We start from the raw sequence: 25,858 nt of genomic DNA on the forward strand, positions 1-25,858 counted from the left end.
TTTGATGATTGTTTTACACAGTGATTTGTGAGTCTATGAGGCAGTTTAGTGGCTTTGCTGACTTCAGTCTGTAACATCCAAAAGTCTCCATGAGGGATGCTGGAAGTACAGCTTCCTCCATACTGTATTTCAAACATGTCCACAGTGATTTGATACAGTTAATTTCAGTTATTGAGGAAAGAGAGTTCTGCCTCTGTGACAGCTCTATTTAGAGTTTCTTTGCCGAAACAGCCAACAGAATGCCAAGTAATGCTAGTTTTGGTGCAGTTTTTGTAAAGTGGGCACTTATCCACCAGGAGCTGGATGGCAGCCAGCTGTCTTAGCAGCCTTCACAGGGTGGGATGCATCTTTCAGATGCTGCTGCTGCTGCCAGATTTTTTAATAATAATCAAAGACCTTCTCTTCAAACCCAAACTCTCAGAAAATTTCAGAATGTTTCCTGTAAATAATACCCATGGAGCCAGGCTCTGCAGACTGAAATTATTACATTATAGCAGTGTGAACTGGAAAGTGTAGCCGAACATGAGCTGCCATGTTTCCAAGTAAGCACCAAAATGTTACCAGCTTTCTCTCTTAAGAATCCCTTACATGTAGGGAAAGAACAACACAGGGACTTTAAGTTCCCGATGGGAACAGCTAAGGAAAGGGATGCTGAAGCCATATCCTAGAATCACAGAATGGGCTGGGTTGAAAAGGACCGCAATGATCACCGGATTTCAACCCCCCTGCTATGTGCAGGATCACCAACCACCAAACCAGGCTGCCCAGAGCCACATCCAGCCTGGCCTTGAATGCCTTCAGGGATGGGGGCAACCTGTTCCAGTGCCTCCTCGTTCCACAACCTCCTTGGGTAACCTGTTCCAGTGCATCACCACCCTCTGTGTGAAAAACTTCCTCCTAATATCTAACCTATACCTCCCCTGTCTCAGTTTAAAATCATTCCCCCTTGTCCTATCACTATCCACCCATGTAAACAGCCATTCCCCCTCCTGTTTATACACTCCCTTCAAGTACTAGAAGGCCACAATGAGGTCTTCCCGGAGCCTTTTCTTCTCCAAGCTAAATAAGCCCAGTTCCCTCAACCTTTCCTCAGAGGAGGGGTGATTGTAGGTGAACTCCATCCATGCTTCTCCATGAGATTTTCCACACGGCCACAAGATAACATCTTTGTGCTTCACCACAAGTGCAAATTTAAGGTGCCCATAGCTTTTAATGCTCTCACGCCCTGGAGGATGGCATGGGCCTTCATTTATTGTAGTGTCTGAAAATGAACTGAGCTTACTGCATCAGCGGTGTTGTGTAAATGCCACGTGCTGTAAGTCTGTGACTGAGCACTATGATACATCGTAACACAGACATGGTCCCTGCACAGCTGTTGTAAAAGTAAATGTCTACACGAGTGGCAGTGACTACAAAGCACATAGGGTAGGCAGTAAATTACACTCCTGCGTGCTGTAAAATGATTTGTAAAACGCCTGGATTCATGAGTCCTTCAAGCTGGGTGCAGAGAGCACATCCCAAAGCACATTGATGCTGTCACTGTCACACGCTGCATCGCTCTGCCTGCCTGCTCTCCTCCTCGTCTTCCCTCCTGCCCTCAAATGACATTTCTCATGCCCTTTAGCCCGAGTTCGGCGGCTCCCCCAGGGGCATCGCGGAGCTGTCCGGGCAGCGCATCCCCCACTGCTGCCGCAGGGCACCCCGTCCCCCGTCCCCCCCCCCGCGGCGCGTTGGCTGCGACGGTGCCGAGTGCCTCTCACTGCCCGGCCAGCTCGGGTCTGAGCGTGTCGCGCCACGCCGCGATGGAGCTGCGGCTGCCGGGCGAGGAGGAGCAGGAGGAGGAGGAAGAGGAGGAGGAGAAGGAGGAGGAAGGCAGGGATTAGTGCGGAGCCGGCTGGTGCAGAGGCGCAGCTGAGCGCTCCGGCGGGAGCCCAGGACCCTGCGGCCCGTGCGGGAGGCAGGGGCGGGAGGAGCTGAGATGCGGCTGCTCCAGCCACGCCGCTAAAACTGCCGGTCACTCGCTCGCTCGCGGGAGGAGGAGGAAGGAGGGCGGTGAGCTCCTTCCTCCCCGCTGCGCCGCGGGGCGCGGGCAGGCCTTCCTCCAGCTCATCCCAGCCCTGAGCCGGAGCCGCCGCCGCCCCCTCTGCCTTCCTGCCCTCTTCCCACCATGAGCGGGGCCGTTTTCACCTCGTAAAGATGGCGGTGTGGGATCGCTGCAACCTTTAGACTAATGACTGTCAGAAACATCGCCTCCATCTGTAATATGGTGAGTGCCCGCGGGCGGGGCGGTGCGGCAGGCCTGCTGGGGCCGGCGGAGGGGGCTGCTCGAGGGCTCGGGGAGGGGGGGGCGGCGGGAAGCCGAGCAGGCTGCGCCGGGGAGCGGTCGAGGCCCGGCGGACCGTCCCGGGGGGGGGGGGAAGCGGAGGCACCGACGGGAGCGGGGCTGGCGCCGGCAAACGCACGTTGAAGAAGGAGCCGTAGCCGCCTGTCCTTCCTTCTTTCCGTCCTTCCTCTTCCTGCCCTAAGAACGCTGCTGAGGAACCCCGGAGTTCGGCTCTGAATGCATACCCGCTCAGTGAGCCCGCTAAATCCCTCCAGGCAGGCGCCCTACGGGCTCATGCGGCCAGCAGCCCCCGGGGAATGCACAGAACGGAGTGTTCTGGTGTAAGAGGCTTTAGTCCCGAGGCTGGGGACTGCTTTAGGAAGTCTCAGCTGTAGCTGCTGTCAGGGTTTTTCTCCTGCTGAGTGCCACCCAGAGATGACTGCTGCTTACTCTTTTAACACTTGGCTTTCTCTAACTCCCGCTGTGTAATTAGGAAGAAATAAGAAAATATTAATATTTTTGCTTTGCCATTCCCATCCCAGGAATAGTTGAAAAGACCTTTTCTTCACTGTGCCCAGGTCTGTTTGCAGTCCTGACTCTACTGACTCAGAGCATCTGGATCGGTTTGGATTTCTTAAACTTCTTGGTGGGGGAGAGCTTAAAGTACATCAGTTTAAGGTTTATTAATGAACTGAGAAAGTGGTACACCTGCCAAAGACACGAGCAAGTGCTAAGTACACCAGCGCAAACAGAAGAGAAGCCAATTGCTGCACATTTTGTTGGTTTAGTCTGTATTTTTTCCCCCTTATTTCCAGGTTCTTCAAGAGCAGCTCCACACAGTTGCCAACTTCCCTCCATGTGGTGTCCCAGCATGCCTTGTGCTGGCAATGCCACACATACCATTCAGCTGCCCTGGAGAACGGAGCCTGCCTCCGGGGTAAGGCAGCAGGCACAGCCCAGAGATCCGGCTCCTGTGGGTCAGCAAAGCTGGGGAGGGAGCGCGGGCTGTGAGCTGCTCCCTTCTGTGGCAATGGCAGCTTTCCACTGCTCTTAATACCTTCCAGTCCTGTGGGTCAGGGATACTGCAACAAGCACTGCATGAAGGGGAGCTGGAGGCTGTAAGATGGTTGTAAGGCTTTAGCATTGGCTTAAAGTTCTAGGAGCTCCATGATTTCTCTTGTGTGCTTCAGGCATGTGCTTGCATACAGCCTGCTTCTCCCAAAACCTGCATAGACAGAGCAAAGCTGCTGGGCTTATTCTAAAAATGTGCTGCTCAGCTGCTGCCATTAGATCTTGTGAAAGTGGCATGTCAGAAATGGAAGAGTTAAAGTCACACAAGAGCTCATAGTTCAAGCCAATTCTGACTCGTATCAGTGCTAAGACAGAGGGTGAAGTTGGTTTGACAGTAATGATGTTTGAAAGCTGTGTGTTCCTTAGGTTATACGTATGTGGTTTTATATACATTGTGTTACACTGGTCATATTCATTCTTCTGTGTGTAACCCATAGGATTATTAATTTATTTTAGGATATAAAAGCTGGGTTTCAGGAATCTGGGTCTTTAAGCTAAACATAAACTATTGAAAGTACCAGTAACACTCCATTATGGCTCCTCTGAAGATGATCCTGCCCAGATAAAGTGGTGAACTGTAAGAGGAGCTGGGACCTCTCTCCATAAGAATGGGACTTAGGAAGGTTAGAGTTACATGAGCAAACTTTTTGTTTGTATAAACTATTTTTGCTGTTGTAGATTGACAGAAGGCATGTGTAGAAATCTATCAAAGATCTATATTACCCAATCTTGTTCCTTCAGTATAACACAGTGCTTGAAGAACTGAGCCACTCACAGTCTGTGGCTAAGAAATAGGCAATACAAGTATAGTGAAGCAAAGCAAGCCAGGGACAGTTTTTAACTTGCTTGCAAAGGAGATTCAGTACTGTAGATCTGCTGGATTAACTCCCATATGCTGAGGGAAACACAGTAGGAACACAGTGAGAAAAACAGGTTTACCCCTTCCACTTGACATATGTATTTGTTGCATATATTGCAATGCATAACTTAAAATTACTTCGTTGTCTTTTCCCAGTTTGCCTCTCCCCCCACCCTCCCCCTGGTTATAATTACAATAGCATTAGTTATTCACTGACTTGGTTAACAAAGCCGTCTTTTGCTGAGGCTAGAGGGTGATGAATGCCCCTCTACCTGAAGGAATTGGTGACACTCCTGAGTGGGCACAGTGGCCATTCGATGAGATGGAGATCCAGCTCCCAAAAAGCTCCTCTTACTGCCTTGCAGATGCTGGAAAGTCATCTACGAGGTCTGTATACTGGTGGCCACATCAGGAGGTCTGCAATGGGCAATTACCAGCTTTTGGGTCGGGCAGATGCAGTAGAAGTGAAGAAGCATGAGATAAGTTGAGGAAACTCTTAGAAGGAATATCAGCACTCTGTGCCATGTCAGCCTTGTAGTTTCTAGACATGAACTAGAGGTGTGTTGTAATCCTCATTGGTATCATTTTTGTGAGACATTCCAGACAACTCAATACAGAATGCTGGTTCAAAGGCAAAGAGGCATGCTGTCATTTCAAGATTGCTGCTCACTAAAAACCCCTGCAGTATGTTTCTGTGTTTATGAGATTTTGATGCAGCCTTGAGTTCATGCAGCAGCCGTGGCCTGGGCAATATTACTGTTATATGCAGCAGACAGCATCTAACCATTTCAGAATGTATTGACATATTTTTGCAAAGATGGCTAGCAAGATCTGTGGGCCATGTTTTCCTAAATACCTTTTAGAGTTCTGCCGAAAAGAGATATTAGTTTCCCCTTTCATAATTTCATAAGAGTATTTCAAATAATCTGATCTGCACTTCAGCATGCCCTGCCAAATTGATGAGCAGTACGTTTTGAACACACTCGGATGGCTTCTGACACAAAATATCTTTTAGAATACCTCACAGTTGCTCTCAGTAAATGTTATATAGGTATTCTTTTTAAAAAATGCTGTGGTTTGATAAAGAAAAATAAACTGCTACATCTGAAAATATTAATATAGGCAGTTCAAGCAATACAATTTTAGAAGAGTGTGGCATTTCAGCATGACCTACAGGAAATCAGAAAAGAAAGATGACAAATATAGGGAATGTGAAGTCTAATTACTGTAGCATCTTTATGAAGTAAAGAAAAACTTGAGAGTATGGCTGGCAAACGGGCACTAGAATGACAAACAGAAAGTGTTCTTTTCATCAGAATTCCAGGAAAGATACTTGTAGTATTAGAGGATATACGATGGTGGGAAATGTCCTAATATAGTGACAGAGACTGCCTTGCGTGCATACTGCTTTTATGACAAAAGTGGTCATCAAATACTTCCCAGTTATTTAGAAAATTATAAGCACACTTGGACAATTCATAACAATTCATGTTTTACCGTGTAATATTTTATTTTTGTTGCGTATAGTCATTGGCTTCTAGTTGCTGAATTAAGAGCAAAACAGTGGTTATGCTAAATACTTTAGAAAAGGAACCTCTTAGTTACAGTTCATTAAGGCTGAGTGAGTCTGAATTGTGGAAAAGGTGGATTAAAAAGCAACTCTGGGCTCTGATGAAGTATGTGTGGCAGGTAAGTAACACTTGGGAGGTGAGATTCTGGTGGGCTTGAAAAGACACCAGTCTATGGATTGTAAACTATGGCCAATTAGAGAAGCAGTCAGCAAAATCTCCTCTGCCTCGTGAATCTGTCCTTGGTTGGCTGTTTGCTAAATACACTTCTGTACATTTGTGTACACCCAACTCCACAGTGTATGAGTGCTTCTGGAGAGCCTTGTGTCTGTTATAACAAAGCTCTGTTATAAGCCTTCTCTTGGACATGCTTAGACTTTGCAGAGAAGGGTGCTGTGCTGATGTTTTCAGGCCAGCTTGAATTCTGGATATTGCTCTGATTATTTCATTTGATTTCACTACTGATCACTTAATAATATGTGCCTCTGAACTGCCATAAAACCACAACATCCCTGACCATTCATTGAAATTTCATGTGATAAACCTGTATTGTTTCTGACCTATGTCTGTCTAACCTGAAGACTTGTGGTGACAGTGACTATTTCACATCTCTAGGCAATCCATCCCAATGATTCAGTGTCCTTATGGCTAGAACACTCCCTAATGTCTTATCTGAATTTACCATAATTTGAGCTTCCCACTTCTTCTCATGTCCACTCTTGAGACCAAGAACAGACTGATTCCCTTCTGTAATAAATGTTACGTGCTTTAAAGTATTCTCATGTGCTGTCTCAGTCTCTTCTATCTTATACATGACCCCGTTCAGCCCTTTTTACAAGTCATTTTCCTCTAGGGTTTTTTGTTTTTATTTCCTTCCTTTGGACTCTCTCCGGCTGTGTTTGTATTTCTTGAAGCCTAGCACCCAAACCTGGCCACAAGGTCCTGTGTGAAGTCTTCCTGGTGACAAATTTAAACTGGAAAGTCATTTTAAGAACTTTTTAGGCCTCTGTCTGTAAGAATTTCTTTGTGTTGTCTTTTTTAAAAAGTGCAGCATCATTAATTTATTCATCTGAATAATATGCTAGAGTCTCTTAGACAGTGCTGTTTGTTTGTTTTCAGGAACAATTAGCTTAGCTCTCTTTCATTCTGCATATATGCAGGTGATTCATGTCTTCCTGTACAAAATGTTGTACTTGCCTTAGATGAATTTCAACCATTTTCAGAGCATTTCTCTAATGGGTCAAAAAATCATTTTGAATTCTAAGCCTGTCCTCCAGTATATCTGCAGCCTTTGTAATTCATGTTATAATGAGATTTAATGAAGATATTTAATCTTCTGTCCTCTATGTTAACAAAGCTGGGGCAGCTGTGATGAAGTCTAGAAGAAGCCTTACCCTAAAGACGCACTGAGACACGATGAGTGTCATCACTATGGCCCACACAAAAGTGCTGCTGAGGAAATTACAGGCTGTGAACAAACCTCAGTTTCTTTCTCATTTGTGAGGCCATACTGGGTTTATTTGTTCTGCAGAGTAAATGGGAGAGGGAAAAAAAATATTGCTATTTGTGCCAGGAAAAAGACCAAGTGCCACTAATCCAAGAACAAATAAACTAAGAATGGAGATGGATTTGTAAAAGAATACTGAACTGCAGTTTGGTAAATGTTGCCTAATTATGGAAACTTTGAAGGTCAATACGTAAAAACAAAATTACTTTTGGATTTAAATATTTAAATGTGGAACTTGTAGGTCTTCACTAGAACCTTGCATCCCATACTTGTCCTTTAAGGCGTATAAGGCAGAGTACCTTGAAAATCTTGGACAGAATAGCCAAGTGATTCAGGATTTTAGGCTTCAAGGCTTTTTTTTTTCCTGTTTCTTGGCAACAATGCAATGAAAGAGCTGAAGTTATTGATGGTGTATATAATGTGTACATCCATGTTTGGAGACAGTTCAGCGCATCCAGTGGGGAAAAAAAAAAAGAGTCAGGCATCTGAAGCTTGTATAATTTGTCGTTGTGGTCAGAAAACTCTAAGGAAAATATGTAAAATTATTATTTTAAATCATCCTTCTTCCAAAAAGTATGATCACATACTCACTTTTAGGTCTGTCAGTATCCTCTTGCTATTTACTATGATCCCCTCTGTTTTTCATGGCACCTTCTCTTTCCTCTTTTATCTCTTGGCAACAAGAACTTAAAATAGCTGTTCTGGTGGAACAATAAAACATTTATTTGCTGGAAAAAAAAGATGCTAATCTGGCTGAATTAAACAATTTTTTGTTACTTTAGAAATTACAAAGATGTTTCAGTTTTGACATTTCATATATATGAATTTTGAAGGAGGTGTGTTCAGGTATTCCAATTTCTCTTTGGAAGTAAAGGTTGACCCCAAGGGAAGTCAAGGTCCTACGGTGAGTGTACGCGATATATCTGTTGAGGACCGTTGTGTAAATACTGCCCAGTATGATCTCCCTCACTCTTCTCTTACTCTATTGGTGTTGCTTCTGGAAAACAGGTTTGGATTTTCTTTACCATTACTTGCTCTCTTTCCAGTTATTTGTCACAGCCATTTGCTGGTCAGGGGGCTTCTACATCTTTTTTACCTTTCTTTTCCCTCCCATTCCATACACTATGCCTTCCAAAACTGTGAAACTCAGGCTGCCTGGCCCTAAAGTCATATCTATTTTGTTCCAATTTCTCTTCTACCAGTTCCAGCATCACCCTTTGTTTAAGTTTTCAGTTTCTTCCTCCTGGAAACAACACTATTTCTAGCACATAGCTTTTCACTTCACTCGAATACTAAAAGAATATCTAGTTTGCAGCTGTGTATGTGATCTGAAGCCCTTCTTTGCCATCTTTTGTTGATCTATTTTTCTTTATGTATTTGTTAAATATCTGTTTTCGCTATTCAACTTTTGTCTTCTTTTGCTTAGATTTTCTTGTGAACAAAGTATTTATTGTTTCTTACTTTGTGTTTTCTGGTTTGATGGTAATTCATATTGTGTTTCTGTTTCATTGAGAAAATAGCTATGCAATAGGTTTTCCACAGTTGACTTAAGTTTCCAATTTCTTTACTGCACTCCTTTTCTTTAAATTAAGCACATATGTATTCCTAGAAATTTAGTGACATATTTATAGCTCTGTCAGAATGCAAAATTAAGTTTGATTTGCTGTATTGTGTTAGCAGCATCTTTCATTTTGGCACTGTTTCATTTCTCATCTTCCATAGAACAATTTTATTTGGTTATTTTGCTTTGTATGACTTAATGATCTAATGCAATGTGGGTTTTTTCATTGTTTTCTTTTCCCTACACTGTTCTTTTGTATTTATTCTTAAGTCCAAAGGAACAGGAGGTTTTGTTTGTTTGTTTTTATTTTACTTAAAAAACTTTCATATGATGATAGGTACAAATTAAACTTTTATCACAGAGTCACAGGGGTTGGAAGGGACCTCTGGAGATCATCCAGTCCAACCCCCTATAGCAGGTCACACAGAAAAGCATCCAGGTGGGTTTTGAATATCTTCAGAGAAGGATACTCCATTAGAGGAGTATTCATTAGAAGGATAACCATTCTGGGCAATCTGTTCCTGTAAAAGTAAATATTTTCCTCATGTTCTCATGGAACTTTCTGTGTTCCACTTTGTGCCCACTGCCTATTGTCCAGTCGCTGAGCAACAGCAGAAGAGCCTGGTCGCATCCATTTGATACCCACCCTTGAGTGTTTGAGCAATTGTACACTTGTAAAAGTGACCAAAGTGATTTCTGTGCCTGGGGACAAGGATAATCATGCTTAAAACCCAATGTAAGTAGTCATGGTTGAACACTGCTATAGGTGAACAACACACACACACATTTAACACGTCTCTAATAAGACTTTTTCTAGCTTTAGCCTGGTTTGGATGTACAGTTTGTGGTTTATTTGGGTTAGAATATTTCCAACCATTCCTTGTGTCATATCAATCACTTTTGAAGAGCTTTTGTATGTCAAACGTGTAACACTCATTGAACAGATCTATGATGAGCTGTTGGAAACTCCATAGCAGTGTATAGATTTTGCATGAAGATAAGTTAGTGCGCATCATGGATTTGTTTGTTTTTCGGTGATAATTACTTGGCAAATCCTAGGTCTTGCTGTTTCTCTCAGTGTGTTCAAGATAATTTAAATGTTGAAAAAGATTTGTCAGAACCATCTGGCATCCTCTGAAGTAAGAAACCTGGGCCTGGGGAAAAAGAGGTAACAGAGGAGCAATTAGTTAGCCAAGCACTTATATTCTGCTAACATATACACTATACGTATATGTACACACTAATGCACGTTCTGTAAAAGAGTGGGAGGTCACTTTTGAGAGGCATTATTTCCTGCAAGTTCTAGAGGGAGAATTTTTTCCGGCATGGAAAAATCTTCCTGCAGAAATGAAAAAACAAAAACAAAACCAACCCATATCCAATTTCAGTCTTAATTTAGAGAACTTAATTTGAATGCTGAATGTATAATTGAAGAAAACCTATGCATTGGTTTGAATGCTGTGCTGTGAAGTCTGTATGAGGATGGTTTTCTTCAGAAGTTGCATTGATCTTCTGTATTTGAATTGTCTTCTATAAGCCAAGGCGTTGATTAAACCAGCAGCTGTTTGCTTTGCTGTTAGTATCAGATAGGCAACTGCCTATCATTTTCCTCCCTCATGGGAACTCAGATGCTTTGCTGAATGTAGCATTTTTGGCAAGGCTGCCTCTCCAAGCAAAAAAACCTGATCCTCATATAGAACTTACGTAATTATCACACTGTCATATCAGTTGACACACAGCCAGCAATGGCTTTGTACTGATCCTTTCTTCTCTGAGTTTCTCACTGAGGCTTAGTAGAGCCCTCCAAGGGCATACAACATATTTCTTAATCTTTTCATGGAGCCTTGTGCAAATGAATTACCTAGTCTCAAAGGGAAATCCTCTACATCTGGTCTAAGAAATAATCTCTGTGCTTGTAAGAGAAAGGAAGAGACTGGAAAGAGATTTGGTAAGGGTTTATGAAACACAGAAGCTTTGGCAGCTTCCAGAAAAGGTCCAACTTGAAGGAGCTTCTTTACTTTCAAGGCTTATAGGTTGTTAAAGAGCACCAGTGCCGGGTTTCACACCATTTCCGTTGAGTAAAATCATCTTCTTTTAATGGACTGACATGAAAAAATAATCTAATAGAGCAAGCAATGTTGATATTAGGTGGAGGAAGGAAATAAAAGTCGGATGTTGAGAAGAAAAAACAGAATTACTGAATCTGATTAACACTAAATTTAAAAATTTTAACTGATGAGCTCTCCAAGCCATTATTGAACAAACCTCAGGAACACAGGTCATTTCAGAGCACTAGGAAGAAACGCTGCATGTAAATTTTTTTTTTTTTACTCTATTTGAATAGAGTCGGCATGGACTTGTGTAAATGCAACCTGATGTCAATCTCAGAAAAAAAAAAAAACAAACAAAATACAAATATGAGTATGGGAGGCAGCTGGTAAAAAGCAAAAAGATAATGAAGTTTTACATGTTAGCATCTTTGTGGTGGCAGTTTATATGTTGTAATGAAAGTCAGCCAACTGTGCCATTCTTATGTGACAGAAACTACAAAGGCTTAGTGTATTAATACTGCATACTGCAGATTAAATTCGGTAAGAAAATGACTCTCTGATGTCAGTAAAACAATTATCAGACAGATTGAGAACTGGCTAACCAATAGATCTTGAATAACTGTACATAGAGAATACTTCTCCAAGTACAGCATTTTTACTGATGTCCTTCGGAGATCATAAAATTGCTCAGGTTGAAAAAGACCTCAAAGATCATCAAGTCCAACCTCAACTTAACCATACTACCCTAACTCTAACAACCCTCTGCTAAATTATGTCCCTGAGCATCACATCCAAATGGTTTTTGAACACATCCAGGGATGGTAACTCAACCACCTCCCTGTGGAGCCAATTCCAGTGCTTAACAACTTTTTCTGTAACTAAGTTTTTCCTGATATCCAACCTAAACTTATCTTGGTGCAGCTTAAGGCCATTTCCCCTTGTCCTGTCACCTGTCACCAGTGAGAAGAGACCAACCCTGCTCTCACTGTAAGCACCTTGCAGGTACTGGAAGAGAGCAATGATGTCTCCCCTCAGCCTCCTCCTGTCCAGACTGATCTGTACGTTTACACAGTAGCAAGGAGTGACAGCACTGGCAGCAATGAGGCCTGTTAGCTCAGTGATCTAAGCTTGTTAAAAATAAGCATTTTCATACAGTCAAGCTACAGGTAATGTACAAAGAAGTCGTGAGTGTACTTTACAAACCAGTAGCTGTGAAAGCGACTTTACTGTTGAAATGAAGACACAGCTGAACATAATTTGAGGCACTGACCAAGAAGCAAGGCAGTGCTTGGACTTATGCACCTTTCAACATTAGAACAAAGTACCACATGTATTATGCTTACTTTTAACTTCTGTGCTGCTCTTATTAGAACAAGGTGCTGTTCTGGATCTCAGGTTTTGTTAAAGGCCTCTGACAAATTAGAAGGGATGCAGAAGAGTTTCAGTAATGCTTAGAAAACCTGCTCAACATCTAGAGGTCAAGTATCTTTATGAAACAAGAGCATAATGGGATCCAGCTGCTTAAGTATGAAGTATGAAATAAGGGAGAGGCGTGTGGGGGGAGAACCACTGTTGTTGTGACCTGTTCACTTCAAGTCAGCCATCATCAGAGCACCCAGGTCAGGCTAGCTTCACTACCTACAACTGCAAATATTTGTGTTGGCTCGGGTGACTGTTGTGCTTGGCCATTAGAAGAGCAGAGTTAGCTTGGCTAATTGTAACTGAAAGGAAAAAGTGCATTTCTATCTTAATGTCCATGACTTTATTTTGGAATTTTAGTAGTTTACATTAATTCTTCGCTCTTTCCTTAGGGCACCAATGCCTCTGCTCTGGAAAAAGACATTGGCCCAGAGCAGTTTCCCATCAATGAGCACTACTTTGGATTGGTCAATGTAAGTACCATTTTCAATGGACAAATCCTATATAGAACTATGCTTTTTTGAGTTTTACTTATTTTTTTCATCCCAATGCTGCTCTAAGGCACGATTGCCTTGTTTTTAAAAAGTGCTGTGCACGTTCCAGTTTTAGGCAGAATGGGCTGCAGAATTGTTTAAAATGTTTTGAAGATAACTTCATACTCCCCAGAGAAAACAGTTTAGTGTTCTATGGGCGTTTCCAGTGGTTAGAGCTTAAATTGATAAAGTCAATTTTACCTATAAAATATGAGGGACAGTCTCTTTAATTTTTGTAGAAAGTGATGGAGTTGTATAAAAGTTATATAAATATATTCCTACAGCAGCTGCCTAGCAAAATGGCTGTGTCACAGAAGACAGATGTTGAGTAGTTTCTTGTGATACACAAAGATTAAGATTGTTTTTGCTTTTACATGGCAGTTTGGGAACACCTGCTACTGTAACTCCGTGCTGCAGGCACTGTACTTTTGCCGTCCATTTCGGGAAAATGTTTTATCATACAAGGCCCAACAGAAAAAGAAGGAAAACCTCTTGACTTGCCTGGCAGATCTTTTTCACAGTATTGCTACTCAGAAGAAGAAAGTTGGAGTTATTCCACCAAAGAAGTTCATATCAAGGTTGCGAAAAGAGAATGGTAAGTATGAAACTGGAATTCTCTTAGATATCTGTAAGCTGATCAGGGAAATCTAAACATTGAGCAATGTGGTCATATTAGTCAGATGTTAGGTTAAGTCTGTAAATAACTTTTAGCATTTTTTGGTTTTAGATACTAATATTGTAGTATCTGTTATGCAGTCCTATGCTTGAAATTGCTATGCCAGATTTCCTGAGTTCTCAGAGGTGATGATTCAGTGCATGGTACGACAGACCACACTGAGCAGTGAGTTAGAGCTGGGGAGAAGGTGCCATTCTGCCTCAGGTTTTTTCTTACTTTTAATGTAGCATGGCAGAGAGAAATGCTGAGGGCAGCTGGCATTACTGAAGCAGTGTGGCCTATTAGGGCTACAGGCATTACAAGCCCAAAATACCTTGGGAGGGCAGGAAACTGTGTTTTGGAGTTGTTCAGTGGACTGCACGTCAACCACTGCTGCTGTTCTTAGGAGCAGTGGGTGCAGTCTGACACTGAGAAGCATCAGGCCCTTTTTGAGCACCACACTGGCAACAGCATATGCCTGGTCTTTTAGTGTTTCTTCCCAAGGGATGGGGGGAATGTCTTGAAGTAAGGAAGCCTGCCATACAGTTCCTTTTCAACCTGGATTCGTATCAGTGTGGGTGTTGTACTTGGAAACAAGGGAGCTTTGAATGAAGAGAAGAAAGAATTGTGAGTTAACACCTGGGAGAAATTGCCTCCTGGTGACAGCATGTAAATGGGCAGACTGTCCATTGCAAAGCAGGCATTGTAAACACTGACAAAGTCAGCTCCAAGTCATCTTAGTGATAAATGCCCCTACTCTGCTGGGATCACCTTTTGGGACCTGGTCTTATGTTTTCAACTTTTTCAAATTAGGGACAGATTTGGAATATATTAATGTGCTTCTGTGTTCAGGCTAGCTGCTTCAAAGCTATTGACTGTACAATATTTTTGAGGAAATCCATGTGGGCTTTTTCCAGGAGCAGAGGGATAAAATCACACATTTCTTGGGAACGCAAATTATTTTTCTTTAATGTTTTGGGTAAGTTAAGCCTTCACTAGGGAAGAAGCCTGTTTTTCATCACCACTGAGGTAGTCTCTGCTCCAGAAAGCATTTTATATGAAAGAGAAGTCTGTACTCATCTTGTGTGTGAAAAATAAGCTTTGTTAGATTATGTTGCTATTATTATTATTATTATTATTATTATTATTATTATTATTACTTAGGACCAGAGGGAATGGCTTCAAGCTACGGCAGGGGAGATTCAGGCTGGACATTAGGAAGTATTACTTTTCAGAAAGGGTGGTCAGGCACTGGAATGGACTGCCCAGGGAGGTGGTGGAATCACCGACCCTGGGGGTGTTCAAGGAAAGGCTGGATGTTGTGTTGAGGGACATGGTTTAGTGGGAGCTACTGGGAATAGGTGAACGGTTGGACTGGATGATCTTGAAGGTCTTTTCCAACCTTGGTGATTCTATGATTCTATTATGTTTGCATCCAGCATCTTCGTTTTCCCCAGCCAAGGGTTGTACTGTCCAAACTCAGTGATGTGGAATGTATGGGTGGGAATCAGTCTGATGTTAAGCAATGGGTGTAAGCAATTAATGTAAGTTCCTTCTGTAGTCACCAGTTTTCTTGTACAGTGGGCACAGATAGTTGGCTGCACTGAGGACCACCCTCTTGCTTTCTTCACTGACTGTAGTAGAAGCCTACACAGCTAATTCCAAATACAACCCCACTCTTTTAGACACGCTAAAGTTATGTGAGTTGAAGTCTTCCCTCAAGGTAGCTTCTCTGAAAGCCAGTGTACTTTTCTTTGGCATGATTGTAAGTAGTTTGCTGAGCAAGGACCAATACATGTCTTTGGAAGACAATGACTTTAGTTTGATTTCTTGAAATAAAAGATATACTCAGCTTTAGAAATCTTGACTCTCTTCTTCACAGATCTATTTGACAACTACATGCAGCAGGATGCACATGAGTTTTTGAATTACTTGCTGAATACAATCGCCGACATTTTACAGGAGGAGAAGAAACAGGAAAAGCAAAATGGGAAATTGAAAAATGGCAACATGAACGAAGCTGAAGAGAACAATAAGCAAGAACTCACCTGGGTGCATGAGATTTTTCAGGGAACACTGACTAACGAAACTAGATGTTTGAACTGTGAAACCGTAAGCATTGGGATAGATCTTTTTTTTTTTTTGGTTGTTGCCCTTTAATAGATAGATATGTTTTATATGTATAAACATATGAATCTTTTCAGACATCTGAGAATTGTGGATATTCCTGTAGACTTTACTTCTTGAAGTGAGTATATTCTTTTCTAAAAATTTATTTTTCTAGGTGTTTCTTGGCTAGCCTTTGCCAAGTCTGGCTGTCATAGCATGTACCTCTACACTTAGAACCCTTGCTAGTTAATCAGTATCCTTCTCTATTACTGTAATTTCAGGAGAAGGTATTTGCATTGTTATTCCAAGAACCAGAGGAAAGATAAGATGGATTTGCATTAATTTATGTCGAAGAATGTGACTGCCAAAGGATTTGTTATTAACAAACCATACGTGTTCTTTTGTCTTCTGAAATATTCTTAAAAGAATGGTGGAAGTCTCTTTATTTGAAGTCTCAGTAAAGCACAGCATAGTTTGCAAATCTTACCTAACTTTTGCTTTGTGTCAAGGATGAACTAGTTTTCTCAGCACTTTCTATAGCCGATAGAATTTGCAAAGGACCTTCTTCACGAATCTCTCTCCATCTGTCTCCAGGTTGTTCTGTGAGATGGAAGTCTGAGCAATATCAGGTATTCCATCTACACAGTACAGCTTGTTCTCATTCCAGTCCTTGCACTGAGTTGTTGCAATTGTTTGTGCAGCAGTGTTGTGAATTGGGCCAACGAACTGATCTCTCCTAAGAATGATGTTTCCAACTCAAACCAATATTGCTACTTTGGAACTTGTCTATAGAAAACACAGCTTTAGATTACTTGCAGGTCTAACTCTAGGCAGCCGAATTTAGGTGAGATAAAAGTCTAGAAGAACATATTCTGATATTCTTTAATGATAACTCTACTCCAAGTAAAAGACTCCTTGGGAGCTTGTGTTCAGGGACAGGGCAGAGTGATAAAGTGACAATCAGCTTGAGAAATGGGGTGGACCGAATCTGGAACAAGACTGTTAAAGAGAAAATGTGAGAGGTAGAAATTGAAAATTAATTCTTTAGTATATTTCAGTTATGACAGCTCACATAGTAATAGCACGATAAAAAAAGTGGAAGGATAGGATTCTTTTTGACAGACAAGCTTCTTTAAACAGTTGTGGCCTGTTTAAAGAAGCCTAACATAGGCCTAACGCTCTAAGTTTGCTCAGTCAAATTGTAATGAAGTCAGGATGTGTCCCCGAGTAAGAGCAAAACCGCACAACACCAGTATGTAATTCAAAGTGATCAAGCTGTACGGAAAAAAACAGCACTATGTGCTGCTGCTGTAGAAAGGCACTGCAGCTTCCTGTGAATGCAGAAATATGGTGCTCTGTACAGTATAATTCTACAGTTGTTTATGTTTTTTCTTTTATTACTGTACCTTGAAATCTTTGGAAAATGAAATGGATTAAAAGGTAACACTTTGCTAAAATGTGAATGTATCGTGCATGAGGAATCGTGCAGATTCCAGTAGTTATTCTCACAAAGAGGGCAGTCTGAATCTGTGTTTCCAGTGACCTCTAGTTATAACTGTATTATTCTAGCTTGATTGGACTCATCTCCCCGTTTGAGCAATATGTTATGTGCTGAAGTCAATATCAGGATTCCTAACTGCTTAGTGATATTTAGATGAAATGCTCTATTTGCCAAAGACTTTTCCAAGTATTTAACCTCCCTCTTGATGTGCTGTGTGCCTGAAAGAACTCTACTTCCAGCAGCAGAGACACAATGTTCTCTGAGGTTTTGTTGCTCTATTTTTGAATTCTATACATGTGTTTACACTGCAGTTGATTGCTGCCAGTTTTGTGGTTTCCTGTGCTCTTTGGATAGAATCATATCTCAGAGAGGATTTTTGCTTGAAGAACTGCTGTTCATTTTATTTAAATGTACTTTATGCCTCTGTACATCCTTGGTAATATCAAAATTCATCCTGCTAAAGGTGTTCCTCTGGGTTCAAGGTTGATTTGGATTGCATTCACCATGTTTATAGGATGATATAATATGAAGATGAGCTCAGAGCAGTACGTAATTTCCAGACCCACAGGCCTGCATGAGTTTGAGCATAGAAATTTGAGCATGAGTGTCCGGAGTCAGAACAGCAGATGGAACCCCTTGCTGAAGTTCTGGATTTGAACTTTGCAATCCTGTCAGATTAAGTTATTCTAAAGAAATGCATTCACAGAAAGCAAGATATGGAGTGTTTGTGCAACATTTACAATCAGAATTGGTTGTTACAAATATGACTAAATTCATTTGTAGTAATCCTGCTACAGTCTTAGTTTAATCTCATCCGAAAAATAACCATGTTGGTTTTTCTAGGTGTTCAAGGCCTTAAAAACTAGTTAATGGATGAGCAGAAAATCACTAGATTTTGGGATTTAATTGGTTACCCTGTCCTAATTTTAATTTAATTTACAAAAACGTTTATTAAGATGCTGAGTAAGATGTGTTGTTCTTTATGATCTGAGATGACTCAAAATGGGGTCACCTTTTACAGATCTGTTTGTCTACCATTCCTGAGAGAGTCCTCATTAATATTTATTGCAGAGAGGTTCCAAATGTGACCAAAGTTTAGAACATCTTTGAATTTTGGAGAAGCTTGAGCTCAGAGTTCCCAACTACCTCAGGGAGTTGCTAAACTACACCTATTATGAATATTAATATATTATATATTGATATATTATATATTTATGTGATATATATATATATATGATATATCATTGATATATATATTGAAGATTTTCCTTATTTTGAATCTCAAAGCTGATACAAAAGATGAAGGACCATTAATGAGATGACCTGTAGGATACATGAGTGGCATTTAAAAATCATATTTCCGGTCTGCAAAGAAATATTGAAATTCCATGATTTTCCATGAAAAGAATTCTGGAGAAAAATGTTTTGGCTCAGCTGAAGTACAATAATTATCTGTTGTAGAAGATAAATATATGTATACACATATAATTCAATCTCCTTCAAGATTAAACATTTTAGGTGAAAAGTCATTTTCAAGCAAAGCCAGGATCTATCACTCTGAAAATGTTCGAAAGACTACTTTTTAGAAAAAAATACTTTTATCAGACTTTTTCTCATCTTCTTCCACCTAAAAAAAAAAACCACATTGGTGAAATCACAGTGATTTTACAAAATATTGCCACTTTGCCATTTTTTCCTCCAACCTCTCATTCAGTCTTGTTAAAATTATTCATCAACAGTAATATTCCATGGGGAAATGTAGGTGTGCCAACAAGAGACACAAAGCCAAGCTTTTAAATTTTCACTGGAGAAAAAATATAAAGCATTTGAATATGACATTTCTCAATGAATGCCTGCATGGAAATTATTTTCACTGTATCCTTAATAGTGGAAATAATCATGTAGGGCGTAAACTGAGATTACACAATTTATACACAGATAAAATTCCAGTATAATAAGGAGCTGGGCTGTATTTTGTAACAATAGAACATATGTACTACACCAACCAGAGCCTAATGTACAGGATGATGCTCCCTGTTTAGTGGATAGCAAAGTGCCGTCATCAGTCTGTGGTCAGTGGGTTTGGATAATTGGAGTAGACAGAAGTTGGAAACTGGGTTGGCCTGGTTGCTTAATTGGCAGAATGAATATGGTCATGCTGATCTAGGAAAAAAACAAACAAAAAACAACAACAAAGAAAAGCCAATTGAAATAAATACTTTGTGTAATTTATTTTGAGAAATTGTTCCATCTTATAGCATTTGCCCATAGATACATACAGCATTTTGATGCATGATGTTTTACTAAATCTGCTTTACGTGTATATTTTTTGCTACAGGTTAGTAGTAAAGATGAAGATTTTCTTGACCTTTCTGTTGATGTGGAGCAGAACACATCAATTACACACTGTCTAAGGTAAATGAATGCATCCCTTTGATGAATGTTTCTATCAGATTTTGTTATATTTTCCAAATCTACTAGATGCAAAAAAGAGAAATGGAATAGGATTGTGTTTTGAGCTTTTCCTAAGCAGAAAATTACTATAAACTGGGTTCTTCCTCTAGTGACAAAATACACACTAATGGATTTTGTTTTTCTCTTGTTTTCAATGTATGTGTTTGAAAGAGAAAAAACAATTTCTCTCTTGGGGAAAAATTGATTGCACTGTCATCTTGAAGAATTGCTGTAGAATAATAATTGGTTTCAAAGAGATTTGTGTGTGCTTATCTTTAAGCTTTTAGTCAAGTGCTTTGTTGATTAGGATTTATGTGCATATTAAAAGTCATGTGTGTGCTTTGTAGAGCACTAGAGTCCTTAGAGGGCAAAAGATTTCAGAAGTCTTCTGTTGTGCCATGTAAGTTTCTTACTACACATCTTATCAAATTATAATGAGAAGTTTTTAAGTCAGTTCCGCTCTTATTTCATGCCTAATTATTAAACAAATCCTTCAGATTTTCAGATCCTACACTGATATCTTGGCAGCCTCTTGACATGTAAGAGATGAGGATATAGGTCCCATTTAGAGATAGCTGAGTCCTTCCCTCCCCTACGAAGGCCAGGTTGGATGGGGCCTGATCAGCCTACTATTAAATGGGGAGGTTGCTGGCCCTGCCTGTGGCACGGGGATTGGAGATTCATGATCCTTGAGGTCCCTTCCAATCCAGACCATTCTGTGATTCCCTGTATTGCACAGAGGGTCTCAGCACCTAATACAAAGCTGTCACTACAGCCAGGTACTGTAAGTCCCTTGCAAATTCCAGTACAGTTTCTTCGGGTGTTTTAGAAAACTGGATTTCAGCAGTAATAAGCTTTCATCCCGTGTGTCTTTTTAGGATTCCAGTTCCACAGTCCAAGCGTGGCACTGGGTCAAAAGCATTAAGAACTTTGAAGAACTGATAATTGTATTTACTTACAGAGACTTCAGTAACACAGAGACATTATGTAGTGAGCAGAAATACTACTGTGAAACCTGCTGCAGTAAACAAGAGGCACAGAAAAGGTAAGTAAAGAGCAGGGTGGTTTCAATATGTTACTCCTGGACTTTGACAAACCTTCTCTTTAACATTTATTGTGTTTGTAGAACTTGCACCCCATATACACGCTCTGTGTGGCCCAGAGAACTTGCAGACAGATTCAAAGCTATTGTACTTGTTAGTGTAGAAGCTACTGCTAGTATACTATTGTTACTTACAAGGTCCTTTTCTAATGCAAACATTTAATCATTAAGGAAAGAGTGGCTTTGAACTGGACAGGTCTTTACCATGTGTATTCTTATGGTGTCACAGGATGCGAGTAAAAAAGTTGCCAATGATTCTTGCCTTACATCTCAAGAGATTCAAGTACATGGAGCAATTGCACAGGTATACTAAGCTGTCTTATCGTGTTGTATTTCCCCTGGAATTACGTCTCTTCAACACGTCTGGCGATGCTGTCAACTTAGACCGGATGTATGACTTAGTAGCTGTTGTCGTTCACTGTGGAAGGTAAGACTCCCTCACGTTGATCATCTCAAACTATTACAGGTTCCAGGCATTTGTCAAGGGTGAGGCTTGCCTGGCAAAATAGAGGGAGAGTGGAAGAGGGGACATAAGCTGTACTGCTGCTCCAGCTTGAGTTTATCTTGGCCAGAAGCTCTTAGCCACCTTTCCTCATAGTAATCTGTACCTCTGTGAAAAATAGCACTTCAGGCACCCAAAAGTCAACAGATTGAAATCGTGTGAAAGGAAGAAGAAAGATGTCTCTTTCCTCATCACTTGGAGAACTTGGAGACAGGACTCTGTGAGGGCCATGGGCTGTTAGCAGGTAGACTCTGCAGCAGGTCAGCCAGTTCCTGTCAGGACAATGAAAATGATAGCTTTATTAAAGCTTCTCAGAAGTGAAGCATCGTTAGACATGAAACAAACAGATAAACCTTTGGGGTTGGAGAAATGTCTTGTTCTCCCTTAATCTCAAAAACCATAAATAAGTTACTATTCATGGCTCGTATTTTCAAAATATTTCCCCTTAAAATTACTTCATGTTGTTTTAAAAATATTTGCCATAGTTGATGCCAGATATGAGGAAATTGTTAAGTACTGTATAGATCAATTTGCAGATGGTCATAACACAAATCAAAACAATACATTACAAATTTAGTTGACTAGGTCATTGCAACGGGGCAGACAAAAAATAGAACATATATACTGTACTGCTAGAGATAGGTTTACTGTATTCTTCTTAGCATGTAACTATGATTTCACCTGCTCTTATATAGACAAGCTACTTATCAAAATGGACCTAATAGTACTTTCTAGTGTTACATTGGGTTTTGAGATTTTTCTTCATTTTCTTTTTCAGTGGACCGAATCGTGGGCATTATATTACTATTGTGAAAAGTCATGGATTTTGGCTCTTGTTTGATGATGACATTGTAGAGGTCAGTATGCTGAAGCCCATGAGCACAACATTTGTGCTCTCTTCTTTGTTTGGAATTAAAGTTCTAATCCAGATCTGGGTACAGATTACTAGTCTGCAAAGCCACAGCTTGCTTGCAACGTGACATTTTGCTCGGCTCTGTTAGAAAGTTAGATTGCAAAAAGAATGATTAATGGCATAGTTCTTACCCTGTCAATGTAAAAGACAGTCATTTTATTGTAAAGCAACATCAAACATTTTTAATATCAGATTCAGAGTGTTTAATTTGGAATGTTTTTTATACATAATAAGATCAAGTTAATTCATTAAAACTTAAAACATACAGGAACTATTTTGCAATCTTTCACAATACCACTTGGCAGAATTGGACCGGGTAAGGTTAGGGTTGTTTGGAGTTTTACTTCTTGAACAACTAGGAGGTTACAAGAGCATCTGAATTTTGTGGTCAGTCTGGGATTGTCTGGACGAAAATTAGTGAGGCATGTGGTCCACAGCTATTACAGACTGTCTAAACATAGCACAATTTGTTCCCAAGCAAACCCTTTATGTCACTGTGGAACCTGGCATAACAGGGGTCTTGAGTCTAGTTCCCCAGGTTTAGATTCATTGGAGTAAAGTAGGACTTCAGGACCATTGTGAATGAAGCTCGTATTGAAGAGGGTTTCTGTTGCTTTTTGGAAAGATGAGGTCACATTTGTGCTTTTTGTTTACTACTGCATTCCATACACTGCGTTATTTGAAAAAGCCTAATTCCTTTAGGCTCTCCAAGGCAAACATTCCTTTTGATTTCAATGACAGTGATCAGTAGGGTTTAGCACCTGAACATTAATTAACATTTCACTGCTTGAACTGCAAAGGGAATTTGCTAACTGCTGCTCTGAAGCACTTAAATGAATTTGTCCTCTGTTTTTATATAGCCTTCTAATCTATGCTTGGCATTTCTTTTGCTTAGGAGTACGTTAAATGATTCTATTTATTTTACAGAAAATAGATGCTCAAGCTATTGAAGAATTTTATGGACTGACCTCTGATATATCAAAAAATTCGGAGTCTGGTTATATTTTATTCTACCAGTCAAGAGAGTGACTTGGGAAACTGTGACAACTGCACACAACAACTCTGCAGGCAAAGAAGGTGATGGCCCACTGAATTGACTTCTACAAAAACCTCATCTTGTATGGCTGAAAAATGATATATTCTGCCTCTCATTAAATGGCCTATGTGGTATTGACCGTAACTGTTCATTTTTGACATCCAGAACTTTCTTTCAGGAGGGGAGGGCAGTTTGTTGTTTTCAAGTCTGATTGAGAAGTTAATTGCAGTCAGATTCTAGTAGAATTTATATGGAATAACACCGAAAGAATTGAATGTCAACTGTTAAACCAAATCTGGCTAGAGCAGTATTTTATGTGGAACAGCTCACTGTATTTAGGCCAAAGTTGTTTTAAGCTTTCTAAATGATTTTGGAGTGTATTGACTTTCTTAACCAATTTAAATGTAAGGGGGAAAAAATCTGCTTCACAATGACTGGAATTGTCATAGGGTATTTTTCTTTTTTTTTTTTTTTTACATGATACTCTCAACTGCAAAGAAAGTTAATCTTCCAAAATCATTTAAGCTTTGGGCGTTGTTAAAAACTTTCAGTGTATAATGTTAGGCCTAAAATTCACATAGAAGGATGTAAATTACAGTGGAACTAAGCAATATTATATGCCAAGACAATATGATAGTACAGATGAGGTGAGATTTCAGAACTTACAGAGCACTGGAATAAAATCAGCAAGATGACACATGTAGCACAGAGATAAATTACTTTTATAGAGATTGAGCTTATTGTTCTGCTAAAACAGTATAACACGTTCTTGACTTCATTGATTTTGCAGAGATAACAACACTGCTCATGTGCAATGTATCCATGAGGACTGAAATTCCACAGTCCAGCTCCAGGTGTGCTGTTGGTACACTATATACATAAAACAAGCTCCATCCTACAATTTTTTTTTTTTTTTTTTTTTAATATTTGACAGCATTTTGAACAGACTTAGTTCTGCTGTTTCTGATTTTACTGGGCGAATTGGGCTGGTAACAGTAATACACTGGCTAATAAAACTATCAAACGCACATACTGGATTACAGCAAAGAAGGAATGTAAAAGAATGTGTCAGCAGGGTAGGAGAAGGGATGGAAAGTGGAATGAGGAAGAGGTAGCCCTGGGTATCTCTCTTGCTTGGTTTGACACAGTTGTACAGTGCTTGAACCTTAGCACCCAAATACCTGTTCAAATTAGATCAACAGCAAAGAACCTCCTGTTGCCTTCAGGGCAACAGAGAGCTGGTTCCAGCATTTTCTAGGACTCTTTGTCATCTCATGAGATGTATTTCTACTTGTTACATTTTATTGACTCTTGTTCAGTATTTATTAGACAATGTTGCTTTTGCTACTTTTCCTTTAGAAGCCTGCTTGTCATTTTGTGGCAGACATGCTTCAGAAAACTGCCTCTGAAGCAAGGCTTAATCTTCTATTCTAGTTTTCCACAGGAAAGAGAAAAATACTTTTCACTGCAATCTACTGTGAATGTGAAACATTTGTTGTTGTTGCTGTTGAATAACGGGGAAAATGAAATACTGGTTTCTACATCAACATTGATTGAACAGATGGATTTATCTACGGCCATTTTGTAAACCAATGAAATGTAGCACTTTACACTGAAGGACAAACAGAAGTGACCTTTTCATAGGACTTTTTTTTGGTGGCTTATCATGTCCTTATACCAGTACAAAAAAAAAAAAAAAAAAAAAAAAAAAAATTAACCTTAGGGTCCTTGGGTACATGAATAGCAGAGCTCTGCAGAGATCACTCATGTGGATGAAGGTTGTTATGCAGGCTATAGATAAGCATAATTGCGATGCCATTCTTGTTCTTGTATCAATGATGAAATGAAATGTTCTATCTGTAACACAAAAGACAGACATCCTACAGGAGACTTCAGCTCTCACTGAAGCCCAGGACGCCTTTTCCAGTGAAAAGCTAAACCTGTAAGTCCTTTTTTTTTTTTTTTTTTTTTTTTTTTTTTTTTTTTAATGGATTTATGTGCATTCCAAATTTCCATACTAAAAATATAATAATTAATTGCCTTTCAAAACAGGAGTGTTTCCTGCTTGTGAATGAAGGCAGTTTCCAGCTCAGCATTCATCAATGTTGGTCCAAGGGTCTGTACTTCACAGTTTACTGCAGAACATTCATAGGGCATTCTTCAGTTTCCAAACAAGGAAGAAAAAAAATCCTTAATGCAGCTCATGTTTGTACATTGTGCATAGAAGTAACATTAAAATTGGTTCAATTGTAGGATATATTTAAAAAAAAAAAAAAATTGAATTAACTTATCTGACAAAGTATTTTTAACTATTGGTTGGACTGGATGATCTCAGAGGTCTTTTCCAACCTTGGCAATTGTATGATTCTATGAAAATGAAGTAATATTTAAATGATAAATTATAGGATGCTCTTTGCTTTTCTCCAGCTGCAAAACAGCTCTGGGTTGTAAAACATACAGATAATTGCTATGTGTTATTGAGAACAAAATTAATAGAACAAGCTTTTTACCAAGTAAAACCCATGGAACCCATGCTCAAAAATGAAGTTCCCAAATCTTCTACTATAACTAACAAGAAATGCACAAGACATATGACAAACCATTGGAAAGGTTCATCTCATAAAAGATCATGGAACTGATGAGACACCAATCCCCCATCACTGTTCTGACATGAACTCTAAAATATCATGGAAT

At 40.0% G+C, this 25,858-nt stretch overlaps 1 protein-coding gene across 3 annotated transcripts; it reads left to right on the forward strand.

The window, feature by feature from the left end:
- Positions 1-1,795: 1,795 nt before the first annotated feature.
- USP46 (ubiquitin specific peptidase 46) lies at positions 1,796-25,484 on the forward strand. 3 transcript variants are annotated; one of them, XR_006178865.1, is made up of 11 exons: positions 1,796-2,266; positions 3,139-3,260; positions 12,752-12,832; positions 13,274-13,487; positions 15,430-15,659; positions 19,496-19,572; positions 20,573-20,656; positions 20,943-21,140; positions 21,994-22,072; positions 23,056-25,106; positions 25,217-25,484. XR_006178865.1 is itself a non-coding variant. In XM_042871166.1 (10 exons), the coding sequence occupies exons 2-10, from the start codon at positions 3,180-3,182 to the stop codon at positions 23,155-23,157; spliced, it is 1,146 nt and encodes a 381-aa protein (XP_042727100.1). In that variant the 5' UTR covers positions 1,796-2,266; positions 3,139-3,179; the 3' UTR covers positions 23,158-25,484. The 3 variants fall into 3 exon arrangements, 2 of the variants coding, with proteins under 2 accessions (XP_042727100.1, XP_042727101.1); XM_042871166.1 differs by having other exon boundaries at positions 23,056-25,484; XM_042871167.1 differs by lacking the exon at positions 3,139-3,260 and having other exon boundaries at positions 1,800-2,266; positions 23,056-25,484.
- Positions 25,485-25,858: the final 374 nt, after the last annotated feature.

The sequence above is a fragment of the Lagopus leucura genome, unplaced genomic scaffold, assembly GCF_019238085.1.
Source record: "Lagopus leucura isolate 7727_CA_CO unplaced genomic scaffold, USGS_WTPT01 Super-Scaffold_100004, whole genome shotgun sequence".
Taxonomy (NCBI): Eukaryota; Metazoa; Chordata; class Aves; order Galliformes; family Phasianidae; genus Lagopus; species Lagopus leucura.

Excerpts from the sequence above, each read along its gene's own strand:
- USP46 (XM_042871166.1), top strand. The coding sequence starts at position 3,180 with ATGTGGTGTCCCAGCATGCCTTGTGCTGGCAATGCCACACATACCATT. Across the intron at positions 3,261-12,751 it reads GAACGGAGCCTGCCTCCGGG|GGCACCAATGCCTCTGCTCT; the intron begins GTAAGGCAGCAG and ends CTCTTTCCTTAG. Across the intron at positions 13,488-15,429 it reads AAGGTTGCGAAAAGAGAATG|ATCTATTTGACAACTACATG; the intron begins GTAAGTATGAAA and ends TCTTCTTCACAG.